The sequence below is a fragment of the Saccostrea cucullata genome, unplaced genomic scaffold (genome assembly GCF_032062105.1).
Source record: "Saccostrea cucullata isolate Sc308-1 unplaced genomic scaffold, CSIRO_AGI_Scuc_v1 ctg16609, whole genome shotgun sequence".
Taxonomy (NCBI): Eukaryota; Metazoa; Mollusca; class Bivalvia; order Ostreida; family Ostreidae; genus Saccostrea; species Saccostrea cuccullata.
Genome location: NW_026940382.1, coordinates 1,934 through 12,024, shown reverse-complemented (window position 1 = coordinate 12,024; position 10,091 = coordinate 1,934). Strand labels below are relative to the sequence as shown.

The 10,091-nt window shown below is 32.7% G+C and overlaps 2 protein-coding genes across 3 annotated transcripts; one reads left to right on the top strand and one right to left on the bottom strand.

The window, feature by feature from the left end:
* Window positions 1–1,329: 1,329 nt before the first annotated feature.
* LOC134255306 (nuclear nucleic acid-binding protein C1D-like) lies at window positions 1,330–8,172 on the bottom strand. Of its 2 annotated transcripts, XM_062737830.1 has the most exons (6): window positions 8,146–8,172; window positions 7,709–7,820; window positions 3,650–3,716; window positions 3,477–3,532; window positions 2,672–2,855; window positions 1,330–1,614 (listed from the first exon to the last, which is right to left on the bottom strand). In XM_062737830.1, the coding sequence occupies exons 1-6, from the start codon at window positions 8,154–8,156 to the stop codon at window positions 1,529–1,531; spliced, it is 516 nt and encodes a 171-aa protein (XP_062593814.1). In that variant the 5' UTR covers window positions 8,157–8,172; the 3' UTR covers window positions 1,330–1,528. The 2 variants fall into 2 exon arrangements, with proteins under 2 accessions (XP_062593814.1, XP_062593813.1); XM_062737829.1 differs by lacking the exon at window positions 8,146–8,172 and having other exon boundaries at window positions 7,709–7,909.
* LOC134255305 (uncharacterized) lies at window positions 8,172–9,369 on the top strand (the record flags this gene model as incomplete). The annotated part of the gene is made up of 2 exons (XM_062737828.1): window positions 8,172–8,304; window positions 8,606–9,369. Coding segments are annotated over exons 1-2 (866 nt in total), but the record flags the coding sequence as incomplete, so codon positions are not given.
* Between the last annotated feature and the right edge of the window lie 722 nt (window positions 9,370–10,091).

The window sequence follows — 10,091 nt, the reverse complement described above, 5'->3', positions numbered from 1 at the left end:
GCCCTCTTCAAAAAAAAAAGAATATTGTTAAAAATTGAATGCTTCCAAATATTAAAATCAATGGGGCCACAATGCTCATCTTTATTACATTGATACTGTTGTTCTTGAAAACAAGATTTTAGTAAAAATCATCCGATTTTAAGGCCATCTGAATATCACTTTGACTTTTGACATTACTGTTTACTAGTACATGTATTATGTTAAGAATTTTATTCCAGTTTAAAAAAAATTGTTTTATATAATACTTGTAATACAAGTAAGTTTTTCTTATCACATTTTGTCTGTGGTCTGTCTGTCCATATAGCTGTCTTTCTGTCCCTCTGTAAACTTTTCACATTCTGCACTTATTTCTCCAGAACCACTGGACAAACTTGCCAAAAAGTATCACTGGGTAAAGGGAATTCAAGTTTATATGAGGGGATACATCATCAATCAAAGGGAGATACTGTAGAAGTACTTTTTTCTGTGTGGTATTAATTTACGCTACGTACGCGGTCACAAATTTTCACATTTTCAACTTCTCATTAGCAACCTACTTCTTCAGAGGAGAGGCTGTAACGAATTAATGTAGTTAAAATTTATGGCATCATTTAAAAATCTTTGGTAGTGAAGAAACAAGTTTATTCTAATGTTGACTCCTGGGGCTATGATAAGGCCACAATGGGTGATCTAATTTTTACATAAGAATACATACGGAAAAGCTTTAAATTCATGTTAGTTTAGTCTACTTGTGTGCCAAGTTATATTGAAATCAGACCTTTTTGAAAGTATTTCACAGATATTTCTATTTTTTAGTAGCAACAGCAACACTGTTCATCAAAAACCAATAAACAGAATTATGTATCTTTGTGTAGTCTATATGTGTGCCAAGTTATATTGAAATCAGATGAAAATTGTAGGCGTAGTAGCATTTTGAAAGGATTTCACAGAAATTTTTATTTTTAGTGACCACGACAACACCATTCATCAAATCGGAAAACCGATAAACAGAACTATGTACCTTAGTGTAGTCTACCTGTGTGATAAGTTCTATTGAAATCAGACCAAAACTGTAGCAGGAGTAGCCTTTTGAAAGAATTTCACAAAAATTTCTTATTTTTAGTAACCATGGCAACACCTTGAATTGCAATAAAAAACAGATGCATGTACAGAATTATGTATCTAATTGTGTAGTCTACTTGAGTGCCAAGCTATATTGAATTTAGACCAAAACTGTGGGAGGAGTAGCATTTTGAAAAATTGTTTACAGACAGACAGGCGAACAATGAACACATTACTATCACTTCTCTGACCAGTAGAGCTTTAAAAGGTATCAAACAAACACAGGTATGAAATGTTAATCTTCTGAAATCTTTATTGTTCAGTTTAACACCTTATGATAAAAAGTTCCTGCCTAGTGTCCTTACAGCTTCCTCCATTCTATGAACATGAAAACTTATTACTTGTATGTAAGCAGTCATTCAAAATTAGCACCATAGTTCATTGGATGAACTCGACTTATTATAGAGAGTTTAACATCCTTTAAGTGTTATCTTTTCCTCCTTTTCTTTGCTGGGGGTTCTGTCGTCCTGGATTCTTCACTGAAGGACGTGTCAGCTGTAGAGGTGGACGGAGCTGAAAAATCACAAATAATTACTTAATTATATTGATTTTCATTAGAATTGGGTGCTTAATAATTTTCTTATCTTGCAGCAATCTCTGAAAGCTCAGAAAGTCAGTTTTTGTGTGATAATGTTAAAGGATGTCATAATTAATGTGTTTGTTGAGTGATAATAACTGAGGATATTGTTAGCAATGGCAATCTCCCCAAAGCCTCAGGGATCTTTTCAAAATTCCAATTATCCTTTATGGGACCTTAATCTTTATGTCTTTGGCAATCTCAAATAAGCCCAGCTAGTCTCTTCATGATTTCTCATTGATCTCTCAGACATCTGTGTCATATGGCATTTAAAACATTTTGCATTCTTTAAAACGCTTCTCAAAGATCATTGATAAATCTATAAGATGGTGGGATGCGTGATTTGACCTTTGAGATACAGTGTAGTTGTGAAACTGATTTGTAGAGTCAAAACATTGAGATCTTTGAGAGATCTCTGGGAGATTACTAGTGGTATCAACATTCACATGTAACTTTTCCAAATGTTCTACCTTCCAGACAATCAAAATTGCTTACAAATTACTTCTTGTTAATCCTACATTTTACTTCTTCAAAAATGAAATTAATGCTGTATAGAATGTATCAAATTAAAATTGATATGAATGTATATTCTAACCCTTCCATGGTAACAGCACTTGATATATAAAATAGCATTCATTTTTGTTATTTTTTGGTAATAATGAATACCGTAAATGCACACAAAATATAGAACACTCAAAATTTAGCACATTCGTTCTCTTCAAGTCATTAGTGCAATCATTAATCAGTGCGCTTAGAATTTAAATAGACTTTAAGACTTAATCAAACTTAATCAAATGTAAGTATGTACTTATATTAGACAAGAAGCAGCGCAAATAGCACTGAAATACCATCATATTATGTATGTTTATGGAAATTTCGTTACTACAACAGACAACAGAAAGGCAAGAATGTTATAAAATGATTTTACAGGAATTCAGATCCATAAAGGTGTCTAGGAAATTACAAGCTATAAGGAAGAGTATAATTTTATACCATCTTGGTCTTGAGATGATGAAGCAGGAGAATTATCTTCAGTACTTGGTTTGTCTGTCTGTTTTTGAGCAGCTTTCCATAAGGCACTCTTCACAAATCTCTTTGAGGCTGATTTGTCTACTTTTGGAGCTTTTGCTTTGTCTTGGATATTTTTTGCTCTATCCATGTAACTTTTAATTCTTTCCTGGAAGCAGAGATACCATTTATAAGTTCAAACAAATGAAACAAAAGTCAGACATAAAGTAAAGGACACTATGAAATAAAGAATCATTAAAGTTTATTCTGGGGTAAAGAAGTTGTGGATAGGAGTGGTGGGTATTTAATGATGGGAGTTTCCATTCTCCCATCTATTCATTCTTCAGTTCATACATCCTTCTATCTGCACAAAAAAGACATATTGCCAGAAATATACACACCCAAATCAGTATATATTTATGCCCAAAAATTTGCAGTGGGAAGGAGGAGGTATAAAATAAATATATAATTAAGGTATTACATTTGATTTCAGAATTCAATGTTAACGATACTGAATGTCATATGCCATTGATTAAAAGGCAACTTTATTTATAAAACATACAAATAAGTATTTTGCTTTTCCTTACTTACAAAATACTCGATTTAAAAATAAAGAAAAAAATACAGGTTTGTGAGAAGTTTATGACATACTTTCACCATGTCAGGGGTGAAATTTTCACAGATTACATCACTTTGTTGCATAAAATGATACTTTAAAATGTGGAAGAGTTGCAACACTTCAAAATACAGAACTGAACAAAGCATGAAAATGAAAAAAAAAAAACATTACCAGTTCTTGTTTTATGCCATGTTCTTTGGGGTTTACTCCACAAATATTAAGGTACACTGAAAAGAAAAGTAATTTACAACACATGAACTAGAGAAGAGTAAAGTTGTGTCATAGCTGACTCATAAGGACCATGATAATATACAAGCTCATTTTAGACAAGAATTAAGACTTACCCCAGAATAATGAATTTATAGAGTAGGCTCCTGCTAGTTCTAATTTTGCTTTTTCCATTGCACTAATCTGGAAAAAGTATAGAATCATCTTTTATCCCCTTAAATACATGTACAGAGGGGATGCCTCAACATTTTATCATTAGAGAAGTTTTTTCTGTGTACAATGTATATATTTCCTATTTTACAAAAAAATTGTGACTGCATGTTTTTCTGACCCAAAAATGAAGAATGCTTTGCTCAAAGCATTCTTCATTTTTGGGTCAGAAAAACATGCAGTCACAATTTTTATCAAGGTAATAACTGAATTTTATATCATTGTTACACCAAGTTGGCTCTGAATCATGTTATTTCTCTTTTACTTGTCTTTCTACAAAATGACTCTTACAACTTTTCAAGATATAATTGAAAAAAAAAACTCAACTTAAGAAAAGTTTTCATGACAACAAAGTTATTACCCCGGTATCACAAAAATGCATTTGTCATTTTGGATAAAGGTCAAATATCTGTGATGGAAGACACATAATGCGGAATTTATTAACCAGGATATTGGCATCAGGAAAACTGGCATGCATAACAAGCAAAGTTTGTATATTTATTGGCAAAATTTTAAAGTGGCTCATTGAGAAGTTAATAATATTTCATTTATATCAGTTTGAAGATATCAGTGTGCATTTGATTTAGACAAGCTTGAATGTCAGTGTAATATTGACACATAAAGAACTTGAAAGTGGGTAGACTACTAATACCGATTCCCAGATCAATGTATTAAATTGCACTATGATAAAATTTCAAAAGTCTTACACACCACTTGGTACTTGACTGATTAGGTTAGTCTTGCACCTCTGAGATATTAAGAGCAGTTCTTGAATGACTGACTGGTTAGGGTTAGTCTTGTATTGTTTCAAAAGATGAAGGTTAATTGTTGTATACTTTTGACCAAATTGGGTATTTGGGTTAGTTCTCTCATACTACCTGAGATATTAGGGTCATAAAATAGTGTATTTTTATTAAATATATGATCTATTACATCTTTTTCAATAATCAATTCAATAATTTTAATCAATCATTTCATTTATAAACCTAAATATCACTTTCAGTGTCAATTAATACATTTGTTGACCTAAAAAAAATGCAGCTTTGTAAGTACAGTAAAATTTGGTTATAGCGAAGTCCTGGGGACCTGTGAATTTAATTCGCTATATCCATAATTCGATATATATATCTTTCTAACGAATTTGTATAACTATATATATACACAGCGAATTTACAATATGCACATATTCCTTCAGGTATTAATACCAAATATTTTAGAAAAGCAATTATTCCAAAACATTTCTTGAATAACTAATGATTAATTAATGAATTCAATTTTAAGTACAAATACTTCATGAAAATAAAGTCTATCTTAAAGTCAATTTATTAAATTTTCAGATCTCCGAAAATTCATTTTACGATAAAAGATGAAAATTTCCTTACATTTAACCTCAACAGGATTCAAAATCAATTTACTATGTCCATAAATTCTATACATAGGAGTTCAACTTAACCATAAATTTTACAAAGAATTGATTAGGCTTTTGCCGGGGACCCCAAAAATTTCGCTATATCTGTGAATTCCCTAAATTCCTGTTTATATAACTAAACAAGTTTTACTGTATGAAAGATATACAGTGAGGTTGCCAATAACGAATCGCACCCGTTAACGAATCACTTTCAGATGAAGATTCTGTATTTTTCTTATCAAAGTCCAATACTTAGCCTAACCTGCCCTGTTATGCTGAATTATTCTTGCTTTTATCATATATCATGAAATTATTAAATTCAACTCGTTTAATGTCCTAATATTTAAATAAACATGAACAAGCTTTTTAGTGACGCTGACCAGAAGCGTACATGCAAGCAGACTACTTTCACTTTTCGGTACCGCTCCAATGTGAATCGTACAGTCTAGGTAAACAAATTTGGTGCAGATGTTTAATAAAATTATGTGTCTAAAAGCACTGAAAGCGTCATACAATTTCTAAATCAGAAATTAATAGTATTCGCTTTAAAGTTGGGGGTATTTAGGTTTCCAATAACGAATCACTGTTTCAAGAAATATGAGATGCAATTATAATTTTTCGTATGCGGTTTTTTGCACACCAGTTACAGTAAAAAAAAAACAGAAGATGTCTACCAAAAGCGTACAATAAAGGTGGTTATAATACACATAAACAAAATCAGCAGTCAAAATCAGTAAGAAGTACAGAGCATGTGGATTCGAGAATGTCTCCCGGTGATATATGTGCATGTAAGCTAATGTGAAGACATCGACGATAGCCAAATAAAAATCGTCATGATTACCAAACAAAATTAAGATTTAGAAATTTTATTTATTTATCTCTTTGCAATTTAAACTTCCCTACTAAATCATTATTTCCAACAATACCCCGTTTGCAGTTTTCCTATTCCCTAAAAAAATATTTCCAATAAATTTTTATTTCTTGTCATGATCAAGATCAAGCTCGTATAATATAAAATGCATATTGCTAACAATACTTTTTTCAATTCAACATCAAGCTAAATAAATTATAAACAGAGTATTATGATACCCCCCCTTTTTTCAACATATACTATAGTTAGTAAACATATGATTTAAATTACATATTGAGAAAATGATATGCAGACTGCAGCCTTTTGTCTATATGAAATATATGCCACCACTGTCTTCACGTAAAAGGGAGAAAGAGCACTATGAAAGCAGCTAGAGGAGAATGAGCTGTCTTAGTCATTTCTATAGAGACGATGGACAGTTGAAGTAGACCCATATAAAGTGAAAGGACAACCTCCAGTATTTAATAAATCGGTATACTGGTATTTAGTCTACTGTGGATATTGGAATGGAGAAATCCAGCAAATGAATCCCAACATCATTATTTGTAAAGTTGTCTCTACTCATTGGAGGAAATTTAGGTTTTTGGGTCTCGACATTTTGAAAATATAATTGTTCCTTTCAGCTTTAGGTATCTCTGAAGCCAGGCTCGTAGGAAGCAATTTCTGTTGGTAGGTAGGGAAGGGGGGGGGGGGGGTGCAGAGCCATACATTTTCAGTTGAGGAGGCACTATCAACCACCAAAATTCCTTGACAATTAATTAATCAAGCATAAAAAGGTCATCTGACGTTTTTTTTTTTTTTTTAGAGGGGGCACAATCATATATCTAGCGATCTATTTTCTATCTAAATAGCGACAAAATTATGGGAAGGGGGTGTGGTAGCTCAATGAGTACAATTTTTGAATCAAAAATTAATTCTTCGGCTGTTTGCAGTTCATCATGCACGTATATAAGTTTTTACGTCCTCTTATATCAACTAGTCAATTGTTTTCCCTATGATTTCATTGCTGTTGTTTTTACATTAATTGTCGGATGCAAACAACTCAAAAAATTCCTAGCTTTTCTACTTTTTTGGGTGGTGGGTGGGGTTTGAAATTATTTTAAGGCATAGTAAAACGTTACGTAATAAGGGTATTTTTAAATTTACACGGTCCCGAACCAGAATAATCAGCTTTATGTCACGTGATTCGGTAATGGAGAAAATGATCCGGTAAAGGAGAAAACATCATTCATACAAGTACAGCGATAATTTTTTATTTAATCAGTGGTTATTGGGGAAATATATATGATGTTATAAGTAAAACATAGTACCACCAAACAATGTTGTAAAATGAATTTAACTCAAACTCAGGTACGAAATATCCAAGCAAATTTACTAAGTGATTCGATAACGGCAACCTCACTGTAGCACTAAAGTTGACTAAACTTACTTCATTGACAATTAGTTTGTAAAATTTTTATGAAAACCTCCATTTGTAAAATAATATAATGAGGAAAAAAGGTTTTTAAAAAACTTTGTTTGAATATGAAGTGTTAAATCAAAGACAGTTAACATCCTAGATTTTAATTTGGTTGTCACACATTGTTATCACTCAGACATTCTCATAAATATTGGACTCTTCTTGAGGACCAGTAATAAAATTAATACCTAGAAAAGCTGTAATCTTCCCTAAATAATAAATCTTACCGTTTCATAAAGCTCTGACTGATTTGTTTTGAGCAAAGGTTGAAAAACAGTTTCTATCTGTGTCAATGCTGTGTCTAAGGACGCTAGTTTCTCTTTTAACTCATCTGGAATACTTGATGTCGTTTTGGCTTTTGCCATGTTAAGTTTTTATTGCCAATTTTATTTACAAACAAGTCTTTTTAGAAAAAATGTGGATTAAACAAAACCGGAAATAGTTTAAGATGAAGTAATTTTAGACATGTCAAAATAATGGTTTCAATTCCGGAAATATAATATTTTTAGATAAGGTTTTTAAATAGTCATGCTTTTTTTCTCTCCATGGGAATCAACTAAATATGCCTACAAACAATTTAACATACAGAAGAAAATGACATTTTAAACAAATAGCTTACACCACAGAAGTGTAAATGAGCACGACTTGTCTAAAATACACAAACCGGAAGCACATTGCTTTGGATGTAATGGCGGGAATACAAAAGAATGGTCAATAAAATATGGCAACTGTTTTAGAGTATGTGCTGAGTGGAGAACTGCTGGTGGATGCCTTGGTGACTTTCCTGAAACGAGATTTATGTGATCCAGGTTTTGTACCTAAGGTACGCTTTCATTTCACAATGCCTCCGTTAAAGAAGGGAGAGGGGTAAATTCAGAAAGTTTGCAGTTGCAACTTTTTTTTTTACATATGTAGTTACCTCATCACCTGGTATTGCCATTTAAATCGTTGTATATAATAGTTCTGTTAAATTTCGCTGGTAAATAGAAAAAAATTAATGCAATGCATAGTGTTTTTTTCTGAAACTGCTTTTCTCATAATTGTTCGATACAAATGATGTATAAAATCTGTCAATATATTTCAATGTTTTATATACATGTATTTACAAAAGTGATTCATTTCAGGAAAATGTTCCAAAACAACTGGCAGAGTTGCAACATATTCATCAAGAATTTATTCCCTTCTTTTTAAATTATCTTCGAGATCAAACTATACATCTCCTTCAGAGTTCTAAATCAGCAACCCCTTCCCCTGCCAAAACCCCCTCAGCCCAGAAGTTAAAGAAAAGCATAAATGAAAAGAAAGGTTCTTCCTCCTCTAAGAGAATTCAGTTGTTTGGTGCCAGTCCTGGAGATGGAATTGATGACATTAAACCTACAAGTGGTTCATTTTTTTCCCCTAACACATCAGTCGATGTTAATCCCCCAACTCTGAACACTCCCACAAATGAAGACAAAAAATCTACTCCTAAGGTTCATGGCTCTGTTGAGAGGAATCAGAATTTCTCATCTGCAGTTGGTAATTCTGTTGACAGAGATCATAGATCTAAGGGTAGTAGAAATACTACTCCACATAGTGGAAGTAAAAATAATCAAGATGGTAGATCTAGACATCGATTCAGTCTTGGAGAGTTCATTATATCTCCAGAAGTTACGTGTACAACTGCAAACAAAAGAAAGAATTCTCCATATTCATCAGGAAGAAGAAATGATAAACCAAATGATAACTCACCCTCGCCTGCTCCAACTAACCTGAAGTCTGGAAACAAGAAACGTCATTCAGTTGAATCAGGAACTCGGAGATCATGTTCCCCTGCCCCGGTGTTCAGTCTCGGCAACGCTGATGAGTTTCCACCCGTGGGGGGTGATGGTAAACCAGTCACACCAAGGTGAGAAATTACAATAGTTGTTATTATGTTCCCCAAACGAAGTTGGGGAACATATTGTTTTTACTCTGTTTCTTATTATTATTATTATTATGTTCCCCAAACGAAGTTGGGGAACATATTGTTTTTACTCTGTGTCTTATTATTATTATTATTATGTTCCCCAAACGAAGTTGGGGAACATATTGTTTTTACTCTGTTTCTTATTATTATTATTATTATTATTTTTCTTCTCGGGAAAATTTTGTCCGCGAATGATCTTGTAAAGTACACATCCGATTAAGGGGAAACCTTTTTAGGGTAAGTGGGCATGTTATGTAGATTTGCGGAACGAAGGTCATTTTGCGCGCACGTGCTTGCAAGAGCGCGCACGTGCAAATGATGTGAAATGACCAATATAATGTATATTGCCGTAATTTTTTTTTTTTTGATGAAATGCTTTAAAACTCATAATGTAAGGATATATTAGTAGTATAAACAAGATGACGTGGTCAATATGGCAAGATCTCACGCGCATGCACGTGCGCTACGCTCTGATTGGCTGAAACTAAAGTCTCAATTTCTTTCTTGTTTTTTGACGAAATCCTTTGAAATTTTGAACATAACCATGCATTACGATATCCTACAACATGATATATAGCAATTATTATGAAAACACGTGCATGCACGTGCGCTGCAATCTGATTGGCTGAAATTTTAAATAGCTATAACTCCCTTGGTTTTCA

What these genes read in the sequence shown, in the direction of transcription:
- LOC134255306 (XM_062737829.1), bottom strand. Translation starts at nt 7,846, where the DNA reads ATGGCAAAAGCCAAAACGACATCAAGTATTCCAGATGAGTTAAAAGAG. An exon ending in TATAAATTCATTATTCTGGG is followed by an intron (nt 3,533 to 3,649) that starts GTAAGTCTTAAT and finishes TTTTCTTTTCAG; the next exon opens with TGTACCTTAATATTTGTGGA. An exon ending in ATCATCTCAAGACCAAGATG is followed by an intron (nt 1,615 to 2,671) that starts GTATAAAATTAT and finishes GTGATTTTTCAG; the next exon opens with CTCCGTCCACCTCTACAGCT.